The sequence below is a fragment of the Pimephales promelas genome, chromosome 11 (genome assembly GCF_988280905.1).
Source record: "Pimephales promelas chromosome 11, fPimPro1.hap1.1, whole genome shotgun sequence".
Lineage (NCBI taxonomy): Eukaryota > Metazoa > Chordata > Actinopteri > Cypriniformes > Leuciscidae > Pimephales > Pimephales promelas.
The window spans coordinates 18,378,578-18,403,824 of record NC_142779.1 but is presented as its reverse complement, the minus strand read 5'-3'; the positions used below and the strand labels follow the sequence as shown (position 1 = coordinate 18,403,824).

At 37.4% G+C, this 25,247-nt stretch overlaps 1 protein-coding gene across 4 annotated transcripts in view; it reads left to right on the top strand.

The window, feature by feature from the left end:
• rock2a (rho-associated, coiled-coil containing protein kinase 2a) overlaps positions 1-25,247 on the top strand; it is a 69,426-nt gene that overhangs the window by 29,952 nt on the left and 14,227 nt on the right. For all 4 annotated transcript variants that reach the window (XM_039671823.2, XM_089117138.1, XM_039671822.2 and 1 more), the window contains exons 2-17: positions 8,468-8,549; positions 10,055-10,155; positions 15,267-15,404; positions 16,625-16,885; positions 19,845-19,989; positions 20,073-20,211; positions 20,324-20,415; positions 20,721-20,880; positions 21,010-21,070; positions 21,298-21,309; positions 21,415-21,543; positions 21,762-21,989; positions 23,628-23,874; positions 23,958-24,064; positions 24,238-24,397; positions 24,732-24,892. In XM_039671823.2, coding sequence (XP_039527757.2) covers positions 8,468-8,549; positions 10,055-10,155; positions 15,267-15,404; positions 16,625-16,885; positions 19,845-19,989; positions 20,073-20,211; positions 20,324-20,415; positions 20,721-20,880; positions 21,010-21,070; positions 21,298-21,309; positions 21,415-21,543; positions 21,762-21,989; positions 23,628-23,874; positions 23,958-24,064; positions 24,238-24,397; positions 24,732-24,892 — 2,223 coding nt within the window. The remainder of the gene's footprint in view (positions 1-8,467; positions 8,550-10,054; positions 10,156-15,266; positions 15,405-16,624; positions 16,886-19,844; positions 19,990-20,072; positions 20,212-20,323; positions 20,416-20,720; positions 20,881-21,009; positions 21,071-21,297; positions 21,310-21,414; positions 21,544-21,761; positions 21,990-23,627; positions 23,875-23,957; positions 24,065-24,237; positions 24,398-24,731; positions 24,893-25,247) is intronic.

The following is a 25,247-nucleotide window of genomic DNA, read 5'->3' as shown; positions in this document are numbered from 1 at the left end:
ATTATTATTGTTTCTTTGACGAAAAACGACGGTATTCCCTCGCCCTAATCCTCCTCCTCTTCCTGCGGTTTGCCTCTTCCATGTTAAGTGTATCTGGTGCGTTGATAGCATAGGGTTGATAGACGTTGGAATATTCTTCAGCTCCGACTTTGCGTGCAGGCGCCATGCACTAACAACACCCGCCCCTGTCGGTGATTGGTTAGATCACTGTTTATTTTGATTTTGAGTGGCGTTTGTACCCATTTATTTTTGTGTGCAGATCTCAGAGCCTAGGCTGCCCACAGAGACGCGTTATGCTTATGGGGCGGGCAGCTAACGGATTGTTAGGAAAGATTAGATGAATGTGATTTTTTTTTTTTGTTTGGGCCTGAAATCGCAGATACAACGTTTAACACAATAACACTGACTAGAAACTCGAGGCTTTTTTTTTTACACTGGGCACATTTGCTGATGTTCGAGACTAAGCAGGATTGTTCCAGCGTTGGTCTAGTTTCACACTCAACTTGATTCAGTCAAACTCTGGTGCATTTGCATTCATCTGCATCATCACAAACATTAAATGTAATATACTGTGTTTTTTATTAATTTGGTGATTATGCACAGCTGAGGAAACACTTGGGTTTACTGTATGTGCTTTGCATTAAGACTCTTTTATGGAGACCGTGGATTATCATTCATTTGCCGCCCTGATTGCACTTGCTATGCACGAATACATTGCAGGCTCACACTGGCTCATATCCAAGGTAAATCAGCAACACTATCATACCATAGATGTGTTTTATTGAACTAAATACATCGTAATCGGCTAAAACGTATGTGCAGGTTACTTTACTTCCTGCACAAGTGTGGAACCTGTGTTGCTTTCACATAAATCGCGCCACAGTGCGAGTGCAACCGAACTCGGATCACTTCCTAAAGGTAGTCTGGGGTTCGGTACCCCAGTGCGCACCCGGGTCCACATGACCGCTTTCACATGACCAATTTTTCATGCTAACCGTGCCCCGTTCTGAACTAAACTGCCAGTGTAAAAACGCCTTCAGTCAACAACAAGGTATAATCATAAAATAAAATTAATTATTAAAAGTCAACATAAAATGGACTGTGCAACCCATATTGCTTTCAAAATTTAATTAAATTAAATTTCTATATTTTAATTTTTAGCGTTTGCTTTGCCTGCAGACCTGAAATGAGATGGTCAAGTTTAACCTTTTGCTTGTCAGCAGAGGTTTGTTCAGCTCTGTAAGAACTTTCAGTTAAAGTTTAAGTGTTAAAATGCTTGTCTCAGGTTAATGTGCAAAATGGCACATGAGTGGTGCAAAAAATGACACACATTCAGGTTAAACTTTAAGCAATGCAAAGACAAAAGCAGTTTAAATTCTTCATATGTTGGATTTAAAATGGAGCTGCATATTTAACCTGAAGATCCAGTGTGGTTGACATATGTTGGTGTTTGTACAGGTGGTCTGCATGTGTGTTCATGGGTAGTCTAGTAACGGTGGCCCCTTGTATTTCTGGCCTGAGGAGTGGGCTTTTCAGCACTCACACAATCCTCATGTTTTAAATGTTTACTTTGGTGTGTTTTGGTATGTTCTGTTTCATGTCTCTGATGACTGTATAGGAGAACGGGGCCACAGGAAGAAATGATGTCATCTCTGAACTGCACCGTGACACTACAGCAGTTTCACTGGAGCCTCTGGTGGAAGGTGTCATTTCCTGTCTGTGCGTGCTTTGAGATAGACAGTGTGTTTTTCCTTAAATAGAAGTTTTATATTTGAAGTGTGGCCTATACTGGGAAATAGGGTATTGATATCGTTAAAATATAATGTACGCACAGGAGTTCAATCATTATGTCAGCTCTTGTCCCATGATACAACACAGCGTTTCCTGCAGAGTTCAGCAGAATAGTCAGTCACATGTTGAATATGTTATAGCAGGGTAACCCTTTATTTTACAGTGTCATTGTTACATACTGTATGTTGAATGTAGCCTACTTACCACAGTGATAAGAGTAAATTATGCTGAATTACATGTTAATTATTATTACTCAGTACTTCTATATTTACACTGTAACAATGACTCCTTAAACTAAAGTGTAATCCAGAGCAGTTACTGAATTAACAATTTGAATTGATTCAAACTTTCAAAATTGATTCATTCAAAGAACCGACTCTGAATCTTTTTTTAAAATAAATAAATCATTATTGGTCCCAATTAATATTAGGTTGGTGTCTTTAACTATACTGTACTTGCATAAAAGTAAATTGTTAGGTGCAATGTACTTTTTGTGTTCATGTTGTACAGCAAAACACTTTTGCTGTTATTGAGGTTTGATACGGATTAGGGTAGGCACAAGTTTTGTGGTACGGTTAAGTTTAAGGGTGGATTGTAAGGGAAGAGTAAACAGTGTAGTTAATATTGATTTAATGACCAAGTTACACAGGTATTAGCCTATTCAAATATAAGTACAATGTCAAAACTAGTGCTGCCCATAGTCAGCCAAATGTTAATCTACGAGAAGAGGTTTAGCCGACCAAATTTTACATAGTCGGCGGTTGGTCACAGAAAATAAAAAGACTCCACAGGAATTGGCGAAGTCACGCATTCTGGGAAGGACAGATCGTTAACACTGCTGGTCCATGATGTGATAGGCCTAGTTGTGTTGGGTAGGAAATCTAAGTGTTCGCCTATTATTGATCAAACTCAGACATGGTTTACCATTTGAAACATGTTAGTAGTCTAACATTAGCCAGTTTACATGGCTGTTTACTCTAACGTTAACCTAGAAGATGAATGTGCGCATATCTAATTGTTTGTGTGGAAGCATGATATGTTTAACTTTACGTGCAATGAATTTTACAGAGAGCGAGGGTATGGGCATTTTTGTCAAGGTTTTATTTCTATTACTGATAGGGCTCAAAAACAAATACTCAGTGGCGGGGCCGATAATGAAAATATTTCAATTAAAACTGTGTTCTGAAAATTAATCAAAAAATGGCTAGTAAAAATAACACTGCTAGATTATCAATAATGCATGAATAAAAAAGAAAGAAACCGCTTTTCACAATACAAGAAACAACAACAACTAATTAAATTATTACAATTTCTGAACAATGATTACAATATATTAAATAGAATATTATATATATTATACAATATATATATAATAGAAGAAGATTTTGCATTGGTGTATGTTGGTTCAGAGTTGGCGTCCCTGGCAGCAGTTGGAGTCATCTCTTCACAGGTGTTGGGTCACCAGTCTTCGTAAGAGGCTGGATCCAAACTGGAGCTGGCGTGTAGTCTCTTGTTACCTCAGGATGGGCCTCCCGAGATAAAACAGAAGTAAATGGTAAATAATTAGCGTAGCTGCTGTTCAACATTTTGGGCAAAGATAATCATTTGTGCATTTGATCTGGGATAACTGGAGTACAAGGTTTATGAGGTAGCCTATATTATGAATGCTTGGCTAAAGAGATGTCTTAAATCTAGATTCAAACTGGGGTAGTGTCTTAGGGTCTTTCATCATCAGGAATGCAGTTCTAGAGTTTAGGAGCCAAATGTGAAAATGCTCTCCCTCCTTTAGTGGAGATAGATATCCTAGGTACTACAAATATTCAGAGTTTTGTGACCTTAAAGAGCATGACGTAAAATAGGTCGATAAACGTTTGGTGAAATACACATGAGCGCCTAATTAAGGCCTTTTTAAGCAATGCTGAGTTTGTGTAAGAAAAATATTCATATTTAAAACTTTATAAAGTAAAGAGATTTTAATTAATTCCAATGGAAGTTGTGCAAGCGTGAAGCTTAACTTCCATAGTAATAAACTGAAAATGCTTCCACTGCTCTGCGCCAGTGGACCCGAATTAGCGCCAATTCAGGCCGGCAATTTATTGAATGTTGGGTTCATTATTATTCTTAGTGAAAAACACAACTAACCATTTGCAGGTTCCCTATTAGCATTGGGTTTAAATGCAAAATATTGCCAAGTATGTGATTTTACATTTCACTTTGAAACCAAATCTTCCGTCTTGTCAGTCAGCTTGCCTCACTCTCGTCACGTGATAAATTAAATCTAACTCATGCTGCTAGACTGTGCTGCGACTCTCATTCAGATCACGCTGATGAGTGGACATGTTCATTTTTTAATTGTAGTGTCTGTTCTCTAACTGAACTAAATGAGTTTTATTACTATAGAAAATCATCTTTTCAACCACAGTATTGTTTTTTTCTTCGTTTACACAGAATTATTACAGAATTACTGGGATAAAAGTTTATTGTTCATATAAACACGAATAAAATGCATGGAAATCTACGATCATGATCAAAATAGACACCTTTTGTGATTAATTATTCAAATAACGATTGCATTGATTTACATTGTTACATCACTAGATGGTAACAAGTGACTGTAAAAAAAAAATTTCAATAAATAATTCCTCCAGCAATGAAACCAGTATTTCTAAGTGAGTCATTGAATCATTCATACAAACCTTTTTAGAAAAAGAATTCATTCAAAATAAACATTTTAAATAGACTGCAGCAATAAACATTTTGTCAGAACCTCTGGTAAATTACGTTACTTTGTTTAGTTGTCTGTTCAGAATCATAATCTCTATTTGAACCAAAAAACGTGATTCTCGAATGATCCAGAATCGGGCGGCTCTCATTCAAACGAATGAACGAACAAACTCTAAAATCTGTGTGTACCAAAAGTGCTTGCATGAAAGCACCCATATTGTGTTCTCACAAGTCATGACATGTTGCAAAATGTACCTACTGGTGCAGTATTTATATTTAAATTTAAATGCCAATTAAAAAATGCATAAAAAATGTATGTTGTTAGTAATGTCTGATAGAGTCAAGTGAGACTTGACAGATGCACTTAAGAAGAAAGAGAGAAGTCCATAAGATTTCACATTGTGCTGTAAGGGAACTTTTTGGGAGTTGAAGGCAGGGCAGGAGAGAGAGTGAAAATAGAGAGGAGGGGGAGAGGTGTGGCTGTTGGACATTCCGACTGCTTTTCCGGTAAGGGTTTCCAGCAAGACCATGCCTGGTATGTTGGTCACAACAGACCTGGTCTTGCTTCAAATCACTTTACAAGCGCAGCAGTGCAGTAACCACCGGCCGTCACCTCAGTCTGCATGTGCAGAAACAAATGTATGGCTCTGGTGGTCTCAACATCTGCTTAATTATTTTAAATGCATTTCCGTTCATTATACGCTGCATTCCTTTAGGACAGGACATCACCCAGATGCCCAAAAAAGGTGAACTGTGTTCTGGGTAACAAAGGCAGTTAATTTTTTTTTTATTTTTTTTATTTATGACTTGAGCTACATCAGCAGTGTGTGTTCTTTTATTATCTTTTTATAAAGCCTTGCTGACTTATCAATCTTAAGATTTCTTCAGGCTGGAAGTCCTGCTAGCCATTTAACTTTCTGTCCTTGAAGTATGCCTGTAGCTAATTTCACTCAGAGCTTAAATAAGAGATATCACTCGATAGCATTTGTTTACCCATATCTTCTCACACAGATAGACATTTCCAAAGCAGTAACCAGATGGGATTAGTTTTCTTAACTGTTAAATTGTGTTAAAGGGTTAGTTCACCCAAAAATGAAAATTAAGTCATTAATTACTCACCCCCATGCTGTACCAACCCCGTAAGACCTTCGTTCATCTTCGGAACACAAATAAAGATATTTTTGATTGAATCTGAGGGCTGGATGACTCTTCCATAGACAGCCTGAGGGACTGCCTCTTGACGGCCCAGAAAGTCATTAAAAGAAAAGGTTTAAATATTCCATGTGCCTACAGTGGCTCAACTATAACTTTATCAAGCGACGAGACTACTTTTTGTGCGAAAAAAAACATAAATAACGACTTTATTCGACTTTCCATTACTTCCTTATGGGCGCATGCGCGAGAACTGAGACGAGACCGTTCTTCTTCGACTACTTTTTGTTACCGGCTGCTCACCGCTTAGGAGTTTTACCGCCCCCTACTGTATAAGATGACGTACTGATATAGCCGGAGGCGCAAAACGTTCTGTTTACAAGCAGTACGTCATCTTATACGGTAGGGGGCGGTAAAACTCCTAAGCGGTGAGCAGCCGGTAACAAAAAGTAGTCGAAGAAGAACGGTCTCGTCTCAGTTCTCGCGCATGCGCCCATAAGGAAGTAATGGAAAGTCGAATAAAGTCGTTATTTAAGTTTTTTTTCGCACAAAAAGTAGTCTCGTCGCTTGATAAAGTTATAGTTGAGCCACTGTAGGCACATGGAATATTTAAACCTTTTCTTTTAATGACTTTCTGGGCCGTCAAGAGGCAGTCCCTCAGGCTGTCTATGGAAGAGTCATCCAGCCCTCAGATTCAATCAAAAATATCTTTATTTGTGTTCCGAAGATGAACGAAGGTCTTACGGGGTTGGTACAGCATGGGGGTGAGTAATTAATGACTTAATTTTCATTTTTGGGTGAACTAACCCTTTAAGCTACAATTAATTATTAGGGCTGGTCCGAATACCAGTTTGAAGCTTTGGTACTATAAACATAGAATATTCGAAGCTTCAGAATCTCTAGATATCTGTCTGTCCGTTTGCATTTTGATTATTTTGAGAACCGTTATCCAAACGACTTTACAAGGAAGTGCAGTGTCGTATTTGGTGCAATATAGATAGAAAGGCAAGACGCGACAGGTTCAGAATTAATAAACTTTTAATAAACGACAGAACAGCGCGAGCAGGAAGCGGCATGCCTCACGCGAGCAGAGTTTATGCTCTGAGAACGGACACTGCAAAACACACACACACACACACACAGAGGTCTGTTAAGAAGTGGCGCGCGCAGGGATTCTATGCTCCGAAAACAATACAAACACACACACACAGGTCTGTTAACTTAACCAATATTTTAATAGGTTAGTCTAATATTTTTCTCACTAACAAATTACTGACTAAGTAGGGTAGATTTAAATAAAGTGACGCGCCTCACACGTCTATTTAATAAACAAAATAAAAAAAAATAAAAAAAACGATAATAATTATAAAAAACAAATAACTTAAAGGTTCTCTGAGCGATCCTGGGTGTTGACATTCGGAATATTTTCAAACAAATCGGAGGCTAGCTAGACCCTCCCTCCCCCTCCCTTCCGTGCTTCTTGAAATAATTGTAAACGTGCATTTCTTGCAAATTATATCCTTGTGTGGGTTTGGCGAACATAAGCGTCAATTTAGAAGAAAAAAACAATTAACGTTACCCACCTGTCCAGCAAAAACAGAGCAACCTGAATGTCGGGCTTGAAGCCCTTCTGCCGCCGGAGTTCTCGGCATCGTTCAAAAGCTTTGCTACCGATGTAAATTCGGAACTTCGCACGTTCTTTATCCGACTCCTTCTTCTTTTTAATTTGTTCTTCAGAACGACGTCTCTTTGGTCGTGTCGGCCATTTTTCAAACTTCCCTCTGATGCTTCTATCTCCTTCACACACACACACCCCCTTCATGTGCACGCTGGAACACTGTTTGTTAGGTTTCATGGTCCGGGTGAGACATGATTGTTTTTGTTGCCGTTTGTGGAGCCTGTGGTGTCTACAGAGACCGCGTTTTTTTACAGTGTGTTTAGGGGACAGGCAGCTAGCCGATAGTGAGGAGACGTTTGATGTATGTGACAAAAAATGTTTTGGCCCCACATCGCTTAGAGAACCTTTAAGTACAGAAAAACGAAATTTAAATAAAGTAAAACGAAATTTTGACGCGACATCCCTGTAAAATTTCTAAGTCTCTCTGTAGATTAATTTAGATTGATAATAATGGGTAAAAAGGATAAGACATTTTGTTTCTATTCTATTTTCCTCAACGTCAAAGCAACGCAGCTCAAAATACAAGCTCAGGCATGCACTTCTGTCCATACAAACTTCGCTGTTTTTCGCTCTAGCCGGAGAATACTCCCGTTGCAGTAACAGTTTTAGTAGTCCAAGAAGAAGCAAATATATTTATTAATTAGCTATAACAAAGTTATATGTTAAGTAGAATGAGAACCGTTTCAAGTGGGATGCCAAGTGTCCAAAAAAACAAACAAAAAACTAATATTCGAATGTCATATTTTCAAATCGAATACCAACCTGCCGAAACGAATATTCGGGTCCAGCCCTATTAATTATATAAAATGCCTGTTATTTCATGTACCAATTCTGATTGTGTGTGTGTGTGTGTGTGTGTGTGTATATATATATATATATGGCCAAATCAATAATGAAATTGCATCAGGTAGAAAACAACAATTTTAGCTTTAGGTTGACAAAGGTCAAAGTAAATAAGAAGTAGCCTATTGTGAAAATGGATGTGATCAATCCATGAATAGAAATTTCTTAAAATCTTATAAGAAATTTCTAATAAAAACAGACCTAATTTTCCATGAATATTATTTGCATAAAGGCCATTATTTTAATGTTTTACTCCAAGTGTTTGTGTTTATGTTTTAGGACTCCATGAATGCCCTGGTTTTAGATCTGGACTCTCCGGCCTTACGTAAAAATAAGAACATTGAGACCTTCTTGAACAGATGTGAGTATCTGCTTTTAACAGACCTCAGATTTTCTCTGATTTGTTGTTCTGTGTTATTCTGTGGGTAAAGGAAATACTTAATGGTTGCATCATGTTTTACAATGAGGCTGCTTCCTGCTACAATGTCAACAGCATTTAAATGAATTGAAATGTTTTGAGTGGCTCTTCCTAATTTAAATCCCTCACTTTAAAACACTGAAGCTCATCACATAAATAATGAACTGTCAGCACATACTAGAGCTGCACGATTCGGGATAAATTGAGGATGGAGATCACGAATGTCCCACGGTTCTGAACATCGAATTTAGGTCTGGCAAAATGTTAATTTCTGCCTTCCATTTAAAATGTTTAATTTGAATGAATTATTAAAAATTGGTTTAAATGAACGATTCATTGACTTTAATATTCAGTTTGTTGTCATTAAAGATCTTTGATATTTGTTTGAATTAAGTGCCTGTGTGAACGCATCTGTGTCTGTTTGCTCTATTTATGCACTGTTAAACTTTTCACTAATTATCACATTCTGTCCCGATTTTGTTCCTGACTATGCTTGTTGTCATGGAGACCATAGGGCTGTACGGATGTAATAATGTGTGGTTTGGATGAGAGAGTGACTCAACGGTCCTCTCATCCAGACTGCGTACCCTCTCTACTGGCCTTTGATAACTGTCATTCCTGATGTTGATGTCGATGTCCTCAATATTTTAATGAATAACTACTCCATTTTACAATACTGAAAATGTGTGTGAGGGTATTTTTGTTGGGCATTGTTAAAGCTACACTGTGTGATTTTTACCCCCATCTAGCGGTGAAAAGGTATATGGTCATCCAGTGAATATTAGTTTCTGTTCCTCTCAATTCCGATTTCGTTTTAACTCCTACGGTGGCCAATGTAGTCCAAGATTAACATGGCTTCCAGTTTGACCACGTCCTTGATTGTTAACTCAAACGTAAACGCGAAAGGCGAAGCTTGAATTAACGGGTATGTCCCTCTTTGGCTAATGTACTTTCAAGATGGAGGGGCAACATGGCGACCGACATTAGAACCCCTTACCCGTATGTATTTTCAATGGCATATTATACACACACGAGAATACTTTATTACTTGAACAAAGTTAATATACTTTAATGAGCACATATATTTTTGAAAGAACTAAGTGTTTTTAGCTAAGAATAAACTAAAAGAGTTACACAGTGTAGCTTTAAGTAGTGGTGAAACATTCTGGGTTTTTCAGTTGCCAATTGCTATATCTAGAAACCATTATGGAATTTGGCCGATTATAAATCAAATGTGTTTATGTATCAGATAATATAATTTAGTATAATTTAATGATAGCAAATGAGAAGTACAGTACACAGAATTTACTCATAAATATTTGAAAACACTTCAGGTTTAAAATGTTTAACTATCATTACCATTTACAGAACCGATAGATCACACAAATTCTAGTTTTTTAATCATGACATGACCAAGGAAATGTGATTTTGATGTGTTTTGTGTACAGATGAGAAGGTCATGGCCCAAACAAGAGAGCTGCAGATGAAGCCAGAGGATTTTGACCGAGTGAAGGTGATCGGTAGAGGAGCATTCGGAGAAGTCCAGTTGGTGAGTGTGTTTGTGTGAGATAATTTCAGGATAATATGTATGTACATTCAAAAGTGTTGATATTAAATCAAAATTTACCCTATTTACTTTGTTAGTGTTTTGTTAGTTGTCTTGTGGTGAACAATTCATCTGTGCAAGTTGATTCACACACCAAAAAAACAAATTTTTTTTGTCTTATAATCTTTGATCAAAATCTGAAAATGTACTTCCCTGGAATGGCCTTCCTTCTCTGATGGCGTCAGTTTGAACATCCCCTCCAATGATCTCCTGTGAGCTTTGACAGCGAGCTGAATGGAACGCCCACTTTTCTAGATCCAATCAGTTCCTAGCGGGGGGAAAAAAACACACCACGGCCTATATTTTTCCCCTTCAATATTCTGTTTCTCTAAGAAAAAACGTCACAACTTCCGGTTCACGTGGTTCTTCTGGGGTTTTTTTTTTAAGATAACTTACAAGAATAAATATGTTAAATGTTTTAAAAGCTGCAGTCCGTAAATTTTTGGGGTTAAAAATTATCCAAAATAATTTTTTTGAGCAAGTACATAACCAGCCAGTGTTCAAAACTATCTGCTTGCCTTAGCTTTTGGGCTGTCAACTTTAGTCGTTTAGTCGACTAATCGGTCGATGCCGTCTTGGTCGACTGACATTCTTATTGGTCGACCATTTGCATTTTTTTTTTTTTTTTACCAATAGAAATAATTTTTCAATGATTTACTCCTTGATAGTTATTCATTTATAAGCAGTTTTTTATTACTGTGTTCTAAATATAATTAGCCTAAGCTTTGTCCCCAACTTTAAAATGCTTTAATTTAGGCTATTTTTGTAACTGCGCCACAGTTTAGCGCACACACATAATGCACTCGGGAACCGCACCTGTGGCCGGCTGCGCTGCTGCTCGCGCTCGGTAAGGGATGCTGTATTCATTCAGTTACAACACTGCTTGTTTTGGCTTTAGTCGACAAAATGTCCAGGAAATCTAAATCTTTTGTCTGGCTGCATTTTAAAACAAAGACGACAAGACTGTTGAGGGAGGCGATCGCGTTGCTCCATTATGAGCGCGCAAGTCGCGCGCCTACATTTGAAATCGAACTTGAGCGCGCAAAAGACGTGAGCAGCCTTTTAACGGCTATATCATGCTGACTCAATAGATTGTGTTTTCTTAATGTTTTCGTTTTTATTTGTACACTTGACGCATTTGAAAATAGCCTAAATAATGCAACAAAACGAAAATAAACCTATATGCGGTCCTACAGCCTATTAATAGGATTGTTTTTAAGTTATTTGGGTTTTTTGTGTGTAGTTTAAAACGCCTTGATCGTCAGGACTAAAGTTAACCCATAGCTTTGAAAGTAAAGAAGAATATAAAGCCTGTATAAACGAGAGCTTTTGTTGGGATTTTTCATTATGTGGCAGATAGCAGTTATATTTTTTGCAGCGTGTGGTGTGGTCAGGTGCGCGATTGTGACTGTTACTTACTATAGACTAGGACAGAGCTCTTCACTTTTTGCAGTTAAAAAATCACTTAATTTTCAAAGAATTGTATTATTATTATAGTTTTATTTATTTGTGATGTTTTTTCATTGTTATTTTATAAATACTCAATGACAATTGTTTAAAAAATGTTTAATCAAAACATCACGTTTTTTTTATTCCAGTGGTACTGGTGGATTTCCACAGGAAATTCGAGCATGTCTTTGCATCATTACGTCATTTCTGTACACATAAAGGAGTCATGGCTAGTAGGCTATATTGCGTGTGAGGATGTTGGGGGTGGAGATTTATAGCCTTTTCTCACAGCACTTGATATAATTAAACTGATCAATTTGATGGCGGATCCAGAAATGTTCAAATGATAATCACCAGTGACAACTGAAGATTCACCTGTTGTAAAATGCAAAAGACTTCGGAGTGGCTTCAGAAAAAAAGAGACTGCAACAGGGCCCATAAAGGATAAAGTAGAGCTGCAAGCAGTCATTAACGGGGCCAAGCGCAAGAAGCGGCAACAAATGCCATCATGGGTGGGAGTGGCAGATCAACTGCAGAAAGGAGCAATTAAAGACATTTTTAGAAAATTTTGGTAAAATGGCTGAAAAATCATAACAAAAAGTATGATTTAATGGATTATAACTTTCGACTAGTAGCTGGCGCAGTTCCGAAATTGATGTGGTGTGGTCAAAGTGAGGTGACAATGACACATACAAAGTTTGGTGTCAATATGTCAAGGCATTGCAGATATAAAGCTTGTATAGTCCTTTTGGACACATTCCTTAAATATGCTGCTGCAATATAAGAAACCGGTTTCGTCTATCAACACAAAATCCATAACTTTTATTCAGCACAGTCTAGAGATGATACGATTCGAATTTGGTGAAAATTAGACAAACGACCTGGGAAAGCATTTGCTAAGTACAGCATTTTATGTCACAAATCTGTATTGAAGTCAATGGGAATTTCATGTTTTGTTCTATTTTAGCACCACCAAGAGGCAAAATCTAACGGTCTAAATCTAAAAAAATAACGGTTTTAAAGATATTGGCAACTGTTTTTTTAATCGCTAAATCACAATACTACACAAACCATAAAATGAAACCTAGCATCTACTGTATCTGTGGACTCGGCAATGATTCAGGAACCCAATGAGATGGGACTCCTGTGAAAATAAGTCAACCACACCCAGAGTTATAAGCATTTTAAAATTAAATTTTACCATTAGGTGGTACTGTTTCGAAACTTCTCAGTCTCCGTCAGGGAATCGTTCTGATGACCCATACCGAGTTTCGTAACAATTAGTTCATGTGTTCAAAAAATACAGCATTTTAGTACATAATTTAAAAAGGCCGACAGCCAAAACGGTCGATCTGGGAAAATTCGATATCAGTCACCCGGCATGATGCCCTGAATCTAACGAGACCACTATGATATTTGGACAAACCGTTCAGAAGTTATGAGCAAAACAATGTCGTATCTCGGGACCAGTAGGTGGTGGAGACAGCCTTAACTGTACGTTCACACCGCCGCCGACTTGAGCGTCAAAGAAGCTCTGGCCGCTCTGTCAGGGACGCTTGTCAAACAGTACGGGGAAACTTGTTGACGTTTTGGACGCTTTGAACGACGTTGCAGGGAGAATAGAAGTGTCACAACATAAAATGTAATAAACAGAAAAAACAAGCAATAGATAAAGAAAGGAACCTTTTATAATGACAGCGTTTTTATAACCGGTTTGGTCACATTTGGTCGGGAAAAATATAGTTAGCTATTATTATTATTAATTGCGGCCAAATCGTTGTCACCATGAGCAAATTAATTGCATTCCCGCTTTAAAACGAGTATTCGTAAATATTTCAAATAAAAGTTGCGCTCATGCGGTCTATAAGCAAACAACGTCATGCCATAACTGATAGGAAACCAGACAGCCCAGCAACGGCGATTATTGGCTTCTCTTCCATTTTCTTGGAACTAATATTTTGGTAGAAACGAACATTTACATTGTATGTTTCTTCGGAATCATCCAGTGTAAAGGACGTCTATATTCCGATTGGTTACTGGCGTTGCCGCTGCTTGCTGCTGAACCGTGTCACAGCTCATTACCTTAAAGTTGAACTTCTTTCAACTTTTTTTTGACGCTCAAAATGCCTAAAACACAACGCCGATGGATTTGACGCTCCTTGCAGCTGAGAGAAGCCAGCTTCCATTGAAAATGAATGACTTCCGGCCTGCTTTGGAAGCTCAAGTTGGCGGCGGTGTGAAAGTACAGTAAGCCTGTTTTCGCAAGCACTACGTAAAATTTGTTTGTGCGTTTATCAAAAACGGTTTGACGAATCAACTTGAATTCCATAACTTTTTGTCGACACTGCCTGTAGATGATCTGGTGCAATTTTGGAGAAAATCGGACAAACCATCTAGGACGAGTTCGCAAAAAGTAGGTTTTTTGGACAATTCAAAATGGCGGACATATTTTTATGACGGAAAATGATGTCAGAGGGTGCGATCAAATCGTCATGAGCTCTGGAATCAGAGGAAAATTTTGTTGATAGGCCTTACGGTTATATAGAGTGTGTGTGTGTGTGTATATATATATAAAATTCAATCATACATGCAAAGAATTGTTTAAAGGGCTGTGTTATCATTTTATAAAACTTTTTGTTTTTCTCCAAACCTGTTCTTGAGCTATAAAGTTGTTTAAATTGTGGTCATTTTATGGTTTAGGATGTTACCATAGACATTGTCCTCCTATGCATAACATTATTAATTTTATTTGTGCAGGACAGGTCTTAAAAGCCTTAAATTTGATTATAAAAAGTAAACCCTGCAGGTAACCTGGTAAAATACATTAGAGAGTCTTTTTATGATATAATAAAATTATCAAAACTCAGCAAATGTATAAAAGCACACAAGTCATACTTTTAAATCAATCTCTGTGGCATTAATAGAACATTATATGCTCCTGTATCCATTCTCATTTTGAAAGCACAATATACATATTAAGACAAATATGAGCAGGTTTGAATGGTTAACTACACATATTAATTACAATCATTTCATCTATTAGCTTCCACAATTTAAATAAATGTAGTGTGTAATTGTCTGTCTGTATGTATGTGTTAAGTGAGAACCACTTGCAGTAGGCTATTTGGTATAACTGTTCAGTGTGCTTCCTGTTAAATGACCCCATGTAATTGTATATGTACATGTCAGATGTATAAACAATGGAGAGACCATGTGTAGTTTTGTATTGTGTCGTCACTCTGGGTGTGTGTTTTGTGAAAGTCAGGGGAGAGATGCAGTGGGGATGAGTCTGAACAAGCCTGCAAACACAAACAACATGATTACCCAGTATTCTCCTCTGTCAGTTGTCTGACAGGGGCTGTGTGGGTGCGCTGAACCTAAAGCACAACAACAGAGGACCGTGCTTTAAAATGTGGCTGTCTGTGTCTAAGGCAAAACAGCCTCTGACAGAGTGTTCATTGGTGGTATTTTTAAATCATTTTGGGAGCTATGCACAAGATCTGACAGAAATTGCAAATGTTGGTCCATGAGTGTGTTAGCAATGAATTAGCCTAAGTCTCACAGAAGGTATGTGATGTGTTTTTTGTTATGATGTGTTTGTGTAGGTTAGGCATAAGGCCTCTCAGAAGGTGTACGCAATGAAGGTGCTCAGTAAGTTTGAAATGATCAAACGTTCAGATTCTGCCTTCTTCTGGGAGGAACGTGACATCATGGCATTTGCCGACAGCCCATGGGTCGTACAGGTATGATGTGCTGACATTAGTTTTGTTTTGTTTTTTTCTCCTCACATACTTGTCCTGTGTGTGTACGCATGCCTTAAATGTGCAGCAGGGGTTTTTCATACACAAATACTCTCTATGGTTTGATATGTGTAAAAAGAATGTGCTCTTTCCAAACATTAAATATCACATGACTATCCAATGTGGGTGTACACTACCATTCTAAAGTTTAGAGTCTGTAAGATTTTTATACTTTAATTCAGGAAGGACACATTTAATTGTTTAAAAGTGACAGTCAAGCCTAGAAAATGCATTACGGTCTCCACAAAACTGTTTTAAATATTTCTAATAATAATAATAAATGTTTATTGAGCACCAAATCAGCATATTAGAAATATTTCAGAAATAAATCATGTAATATAAAGAGAATTCAGCTTTGCTATCACAGTAATACATTTTAAAATAAATAAAAAAATTAAAATAGTTAATTTTTTAACTAAAAAATAAAAAAATAGTTATTTCAATTGTATTAATATCCCCAGCATTGCACTTTTCACAGTATTTCTAATCAAATAAAAGCAGTCATGGTGAAGGCTTCTTTCAAAAACATTTTTACATTTTTTTTTAAAGGGATACTCCACTTTTTTTTGGAAATAGGCTCATTTTACAACTTCCTCAGAGTTAAACAGTTGAGTTTTACCGTTTTCGAATGCATTCAGCCGATTTTCTGATATTTAGAAGAATATCAGTAACCAGACAGATTCTGGTCTCATTGACTTCCATAGTAGGAAAAAAATATACTATGGAAGTCAATGAGACCAGAATCTGTCTGTTTACTGATATTCTTCTAAATATCAGTAAATCGGCTGAATACATCTGAAAACGGTAAAACTCAACTGTTTAACTCTGAGGGAGTTATAAAATGAACCTATTTCCAAAAAAGTGGAGTATCCCTTTAAGAGTAAATTTCTTATTTAAGGGTCAGTGAGTCATTCAGATTTTAAGCTTTCATTCAACAACTATTTTGTTTCATGCAAGTGTTGTTGTTTTTTAATTCGCTAGCTGCTCAAGTTAACATGTTAAAAGTTAAATTATGTGCTATTTTTATTGGACCACAAATATTATGCCAGTGCATCTCTAGCTTGTGAACTTACACAATGTCAGACTACAGAGATAAATAAACATATTTTCTTTTTTCCTCCCCTTTCTCCTCTTTTCTTGATTCTTTCTCATCTTCTCCTCAGCTGTGCTGTGCTTTCCAGGATGACCGTTCTCTCTACATGGTAATGGAATACATGCCAGGAGGAGATCTAGTCAATCTCACCAGCACATACGACGTTCCAGAGAAGTGGGCAAAGTTCTACACTGCCGAGGTTGTGTTGGCTTTGGACGCTATTCATTCTATGGGCTTTATTCACCGAGACGTCAAACCAGACAACATGCTGCTGGACCGCAACGGACACCTCAAACTTGCCGACTTTGGGACCTGCATGAAAATGGATGGGGTGAGGGTTCACCAGTTATTGCAATACTAAAAGTTTTGTTGTTCACAGGCTCCGTGAAAACTGCAGGCTCTCTCTGGTCAGCTTCTGACCAAGCATTTCACCCTGAGCGCAGGGATTTCTAGCTCACTCCTGGATGTAATTGCATGATAAATACCTTGAGCACATGCCAGTTCTTGTCCAAACTCAAGGCACCAAAGAAAAACCTCTCATTCCTTTATCTCTGAATGAGGAAGACCTCTGGTGGTTTCAGAGGTTTAGGGTCATACTGGGGCTAAAAAGCTGTTTACTGTATGTTGATTAAAATTAAAGGGATCATTCACCTAAACATGAAAATTCTGTCATTAATAGGGTTGGGTATCGAGAATCGAGTATCGATTGGAACCGGGACTAACTTTTCGTTTTTCCCGGAATCGTTCAAAAGTTAAAATTTCGATTCCTAGTTTCGATATTCACAGTCTGCCGAGCGGAAGAAGAAACCGCTGAACAACACCAACGAAGAAGCGTCTACCGGAAGTGTTGGCATAACCGCGCGAGTCGAACATGAGTAGCTTACGTCGGCGGTCCAAAGTGTGGCTTCACTTTTCTAAAAATAACGAAATCGCGGCAAAATGCAAAATTTGTGACAAAAGGAGTATTTGTGACAGAAGGAGTATTTCCTTCAGAAAGGATTATTTCCTTCCGAAAGACCGTTGGTTAGCTAAACTTTTTTGACCCTGCCTCTTAAAAGAATCGGAATCGAGAATCGTTAGGAACCGGAATCGAAACAAGGAATCGGAATCAGAATCGTTCAAATTCAAACGATACCCAACCCTAGTCATTAATTATTTTGACATTTATGTTCCTAAAGCGATTGTAAAGCTAATGCATATGAGTTGAGCGTATTAGTCAAAATTTTCTGAAGAGACTCTATCGCTTTAAATGATGAACAGATTGAATTTAGGCTTTTATTCACGTTAACATTGATCAGCGAACATGAACAGAAGCTCAACCAAGTCTGCTTGATGTGCGAGAACAAACCTCTTGCGGAAGCTCATAACACAAGAATTAACCTCATTGGTTCTCGCACTTCATGCTAACATGCTTGAGCTTCTGTTTACCAGAAACTGATGTGTGAGTTGATGAATGTTTATATGTGAATATAAAAGCCTAAATTGAATCTGTTCTTCATATAAATTGGCTGAGTCTCTTCACTAAACCATACTAAATGGCTCAATTCATATAGATTAGTTTTACGATCTCTTTATGAACCTTTTGAAGCGTCAAAGTGTCATTTGTGTAGCTGTCAATGGAGGGACCGAAAGCTCTCAGATTTCATCAAAAATATCTTTTGTGTTCTGAAGAGGTTTGGAACGACATGAGGGTAATTAATGACAGATTTTTTTTTTTTCGGGTAAACAAACCCTTTAAAGCTACACTGTGTGATTTTTACCCCCATCTAGCGGTGAAAAGGTATATGACCATCCAGTGAATATTAGTTTTATTGTTCCTCTCAATTCCCATTTTGTTTTAACTCCTACGGTGGCCAATGTAGTCCAAGATTAACATGGCTTCCAGTTCGACCTCATCCATGAGTGTTAACTCAAATGTAAATGCGAAAGGCGAAGCTTGAATTAATGGGTATGTCCCTCTTTGGCTAATGTACTTTAAAGATGGAGGGGCAACATGGCGACCGACATTAGAACCCCTTACCCGTTTTTTTTTTTAATGCCATATTATACACTCACAAGAATACTTTATTACTTGAACAAAGTAAATATAGATTAATGAGCACATATATTTTTGAAAGAACTAAGTGTTTTTAGCTAAGAATAAACTAAAAGAGTTACACAGTGTAGGTTTAATATATGCTTACACTTTATTTTGATGGCCCACCCAACAGACACTCTACTGATTATAAGTAACATTGCAAATAACATGTCAATTTATTCTACTAACCCAAACCTAACAGTCTACTAATACTCTGAGCGTTAGTTGACAAGTAGTTGCAGACTTACTTATAGTTAGTAGAATGTCTAAAGTGGACTATCGAAGTAGTGTAACCAATATATTTTAGCATTTTAATTTAGAGTTAATTATTTGAATGTATTAATACTAATTTATCAACTTACTTAATAATTTATTGACTTCAAGTCATCCTGTGGCCCCCTTGAAAGTTTGTTGAGCCCTCAGAACCACTGTCCACAAACTACCACCACATCGAACACAAAAGTAGCCTTAAATGTGCAGAACATTATAATTATATTAGTTATTATGAACGGAATACATTTGAAATCGTTGTCTGGTTGTTCTGTTAGTCTGCTGAGATCTCTTCTGTATATTATCAGTAATATTTGAATATGTATGCTGTATTAAGTTTGCTGAATTTGTTATTCACCTTTAGCGGTTAAGTTGTAAGTTTTGTCGTTTAACATATGAACCACATTACATGTAACTGCATTACACATTAGCTATTCATTCAACAACAATGACCTCTGAGATGGTACTGTAGATACTTCATAGCTACTGTGTCTGCAGGGGCACTGAACTCAAACTAGATGGGCTTAGAATAGAATGTTATGAAATACATCAAATGTTATATAACATACCAGTATATGAATTTCACTTCAAGGACATGTTGTTTGTCCCACATTTTACATATTTGAGCCATTTCTGTCACTTCTATTGGCAGCACCAAACCCCCCCACCCCCGAAAAAATATCCTTGTTGAATTCTGCCCCTGCCCATGAGTGCCAATGCTGGACAAACTGTTTGTGTGAGATTACAGTGCCATCTACAGTACAGAAGCAGTACTAAACACTACAAGAAAATGAAGTTGAATATTTTTTCTTCTATTATTATCTCAGGTTCTACTATTATTAACTACTAATTCACTATTATAGATTGTTTATATTGCTGTGTAGAGTTTATATATATAGATAGATGGCATCCTTTAACCCATAGATTGGTTGATTGATTATAGACGGGGATGGTTCATTGTGACACTGCGGTTGGTACCCCTGATTACATCTCGCCGGAGGTTCTCAAGTCTCAGGGAGGGGATGGATACTACGGACGCGAGTGTGACTGGTGGTCGGTGGGAGTATTTATCTATGAGATGTTGGTTGGTGAGTCAGGAATTCGTGTCTTTGTCTTAATGATAAATCTGTTGTATTGATTTATTAAATGAGATAAATGTGTGTGTGCGTAGGTGATACACCGTTTTATGCTGATTCTTTGGTGGGGACCTACAGTAAGATTATGGACCATAAGAACTCACTTAACTTCCCTGATGACGTTGATATCTCTCAAGAAGCCAAAAACATCATCTGTGCCTTCCTAACTGACAGGTGACCTTTTACATGCACAGATCGACATACATGTTGTTCTCTGGTCTGTATGGATGTTCAACTGGCAGGGTTCTCTCTTTTTTGTGTTTTTGTGGATGTTTGAATTTGGTAGGGAGATTCGGTTGGGTCGAAATGGCGTAGAAGAAATTAAAAGAAATCCTTTCTTTAGAAACGACCAGTGGACCTTCAGCACCATTAGAGAGAGTGAGTGAAACACCTGCTTCCCCCACTTTACCACAGATTTTAGAATTCAATTTCAAATACATGTCATACACATTTCACACTACACTGACCTAGAAAAGGGAATACAAATTAAAAAGTTCCATAACTATAATAGCTGTGCTTAATACACATTTGTTGTTCCAGTGTTACCAAACTGAAACCAAAACAAGCCTGTAAGCGGGATCTTAATGTTTGAGCAATGTTAGCTATCGCTACTATTAGCGCCCTTTACCTCAGCTGTTAAAAGCACACACACAGAACCATTTTTTTCCCTGTTCTCTCCCCAGCTGCAGCCCCTGTGGTTCCAGAGCTGAGCAGTGACATAGACACCAGTAATTTTGACGAAATAGAGGAGGATAAAGGAGAAGTGGAGACCTTTCCTACACCCAAAGCCTTTGTTGGCAATCAGCTTCCCTTCGTGGGGTTCACTTACTTTAAAGAAGACCAGTAAGAGATTTCTGTTTTTGTTAATTCTGTACTCTAAACTGTTTGTTTGTGTTGGATCTCCACTTGATGTTCTGAAGCAAAACCAGTCTATAAGAACTGTCACAGATAATCTGGTGTGTTTTTGTGCAGGTTGTTGAATGCTGTTAACAGTTCAGCAATGAAAAATGATCTCCCAGTATCTAAGAGAGAGGTACGGCATGGACTCATTCCTATCTTCATCAGTTTATTTTAATTTAACTGCTTTATGTTCTTTATATACTGGATTTACCTCATACAGTAGACTCTGGTTAGAAACTTCATATTAGACTTGGAAAAAACCTTTTTTTTTTTTTTTTGAAGCAGGACTAAACTGATTAGTGCTTCTTGTGTATTTGGTTGTAACTAATCTTTTCATTATTATTATTTTTTTACACACAGGACAATTTAGCAGTAAGTGTTCAGTCTCTCTCCTTAATACACAGCTTATTAGGTAATTTTTATTATTTTAAGAGACTGATGACATATTAAATAAAGATCGCTTTATTTTCCACTCAGCTCCAGAAGAAACTTCATTCTCTAGAAGAGCAGCTCAATATTGAAATGCAGGCCAAAGATGAGCTGGAGCAAAAATTCAGAAGCAACTGCACCCGCATGGAAAAGATCACCAAAGAGCTCGATGAAGAGGTGAGCGCGTGTCTCGTGTCTGGAACTTCAGCAAAGTTGTGTGTAGGAATATACAGTGATCTTACTGCATCAGTCACGACATACATGTAGTTCTCTGGTCCAAATATAGATATGGATGTTCAACTGCCAGGGTTCAGTCTATTTTGACAAGCTCAGTCTATTTTTTGTGTGTTTGTGGATGTTTACATTACATTGGTGCTTTGCACATGTGTTTATAGATAAATGGCAGAAAAGTGTTGGAGACGTCTCTGAGACAGCTGGAGAGAGAGAAAGCTCTCCTGCAGCACAAGAGCGTAGAGAGTCACCGCAGAGCGGAGAGTGAAGCCGACCGCAAACGCTGCCTGGAGAATGAAGTGAACGGTCTGAGGGATCAGCTGGATGAAATGAAGAAGAAAAACCAGAACTCGCACATCTCCAATGAGAAGAACATCCATTTGCAGAAACAGGTTTGTGGGTTTGAGGACATCCAGAAAACATGCTATCTCTGTCATTCAGGTTCATAATTCAAGAGCATATAAACATTTTTTGAAGATGATCAAAGTGGCTTCATTTGTTAAAGTGTTATAAGCTGTGTGTAAATCTCTTCGCAACCAGCAGTGTCATGACAAATGTAACAAATCATGGAAAAATGATTGCCTTAACCTGAGAAGATAATGATCAAACTTTCCAAATCATTGCTTATGAAAGTCAATTTATGTATTATGTATTGGGTACGTTATCATCTCTGACAGACAGCATGTTGAAGCCGGTCAGGCTGCCATTTTCACCCTCTTCTCGGAAAGTGATAACGCATTCAAAACATCCGGTAGTGTGGGTTTTCCAGGAAATGCGTGTGCTCCCTGGACCTCTGCTTCTCGTAAATACTACCATGTATTGTGCACGTTATTTTTTTGACAGACATCGATGTCGTGATATTCAAATGATGTGGATTTGAAAACAGATGGATCGTAAGGTAATAATTATTTCTTAGACGGCAAGTATTCAGTGAAGTGATTGCTGCCCACGAGTGTGTTATGTTAGTTTTAATATTCCAACCGACAGCCAGACAAAGATTTTGACGGACGTGATAATGTGCGTGAGGGGTGAACTATGCTTGTGTTTTGGGTAATTATAAAATGTGCTGGAGATGTTCTAATTGCTTTTTGTGAAGTTCCATGTAATTATTTTACTGAATGAAGTTTATTTTGAACAAATTACATGTAATTTGTAAAAATGAACAAATTACATGTTACTCAAGAGAAAATGTTTGGCTTGTCAAAAATGTTACATTTTAGCTGTCGCAAATTCATTGACTTTTTTGAAAATCAAGCAAACATTTTATTTTATTTATTATTTACCAAGAAAGAAGTGGTTTTGAAGTTGCTTTTATTCTCTCATAACATTTTATTTAAACCCATGGAAATGCAGATCCTGGTTTTTTTTTTAAATCACTTTTTAACTGTTGTTCGATTACTAACCCTTAGCCAATTTTGACTCGTATACATTATATATTAAACATGCTACCGTTTTTTTTTAAGAAATTAGTGCGTAATACTGTTATTGAACAAAGATGTATTAAATTGATAAATCTATTCAGTAATGGTTTTCCTCAAAAACTTTTAAGCAGTACAACTGTTTTCAACATTGATAATAATGAGGAAAGGTTTTTTAACAGCAAATCAGCATATTAGAATGATTTTTGAAGGATCATGTGACACTGAAAGCTAGAGTAATGATGCTGAAAATTCAGTTTTGACATGACAGGAATAAATGACATTTTAAAATATTTTTTTATGCATGAATATTGTATATTGAATATTAGTTTGTTTGGTATTTTATTTATTTTTTGAATGACAAGTAATTCAGTCAAGATTTGATTCACAAAAGATTTATGTCAATATTTTATTATTTTGTGTCATTTGGAATACAGTGTCTGTTAAAAGCAACTTTCTTAAAAGTAAAGTTCCCAGAATTATGGGTCTGTTTTCCTGAAGAAACCTGTTGCTATTTGTCTTTCTCATGTGTTATAAAGTAAAAGAATAGTCCTAGTACTATACTGTCATTTCTCTATGACAAACCCGTGTCTCTCTCTCTCTCTCTGGCAGCTGGATGAGGCGAATGCGTTACTGCGGGCAGAATCTGATGCGGCTGCACGGCTGCGTAAAGCTCAGACAGAGAGCTCCAAACAGCTGCAGCAGCTGGACGCTCATGCAAGAGAACTGCAGGACAAGTGCTGCATGCTGGAGAACAGCAAGCTCACGCTGGAGAGAGAGAACATCAGCCTGCAGGCAGCGCTGGACTCAGAGAAACGAGAGCACACCCAGGGCTCTGAGACTATCTCTGATCTACTGGGTAAGTGTGGATCCCTTCTTCTGGAAGTATCATCTTAATTCACACGCAACAGTGTTCATTTACATTCCATCTCTTATTCGTAGCACGAATCTCTGGTTTGGAGGAGGAAGTAAAACAGGTGAGACAAGCCCTATCTAAAGCTGAGACAGAGAAGAGGCAGCTTCAGGAGAAGTTAACAGACCTGGAGAAGGTAAACAAATACTTTTTTGTACTTTTTTTGTGGATTCAAACATCATTTATACCTTCTTTATTCCCAGCATTCACTAGAAGGCTATAAAGTTCATGTACTGGTGTTTTCTCTCGTATTATAGCATTTTATGGTCAGCCCCTCTTCTAATATCTGTCTGTGTGTATGCCCAATAGGAGAAGAGCAATAACCAGATTGACATGACCTATAAGCTGAAGGTGTTGCAGCAGAGTTTGGAGCAGGAGGAGGCGGCACACAAGGCCACAAAAGCTCGACTTGCCGACAAGAGCAAGATCAGCGAGTCCATTGAAGGAGCAAAATCTGAGGCTGTGAAGGGTAGGAGAGCTTAGTGATCCTATGAAACAAATTTTGAATGTAGATTATTTCCTATTGGTGTATTTCCTTATTAAAACAGGGAGTTTACACAAATTAAAGACGCTACTTGAAACGAACAGAAATGGACTAAAAGCCACATAACAATTTTGATTTCATTTTAAGAATAGTGCTTGAACTTGAACTGAGGGTGCAGTGAAAAGCTTGTTGGTTTAGATTAAGGGAGACAAGACCAGACATACATTGGAGAATTGATTAAAGGATGTATTACTGGTTTTCGTAAACATTACAGGATTTTGTTGCTTGTTAACATGTCTGTTTTTGTGTGTTCATCTAGACCTGGAACAAAAGCTGCAGGAGGAACGTTCCTCTAAACTGCGTGTGGAGAACAGGGTGTTAGAACTGGAGAAGAAGAACTCCATGCTTGACTGTGATTATAAACAGTCACTGCAGAAACTAGAGGAACTGCGGCGACATAAAGAGAGACTCACAGAAGAGGTACTGCAGTGGATTTATGTATTTTTGCTACCCCTGCCAATGGCCGGTTAATTAAGAAAATTGACTGGCCATAAATGTCTATTATTTTCCATTTATTAAGATTCGTTTTTCGAAGATTGGTCAAAAGTGAAAGTAAAGACATTTATAATTTTACAGGATACTTCTATTTCAAATAAATGCTGTTATTCTGAACTTTCTATTCATCAAATAATCCTGAATGGTTTAAAAAAAAAATTAAGGTAATAAGAATTTCTTGAGCAACAAATCAGCATATTAGAATGATTTCTGAAGAATCATGTGACACACAAAAGTTAAGTAATGGCTACTTGTCATCACAGGAATAAAGTACACAGAT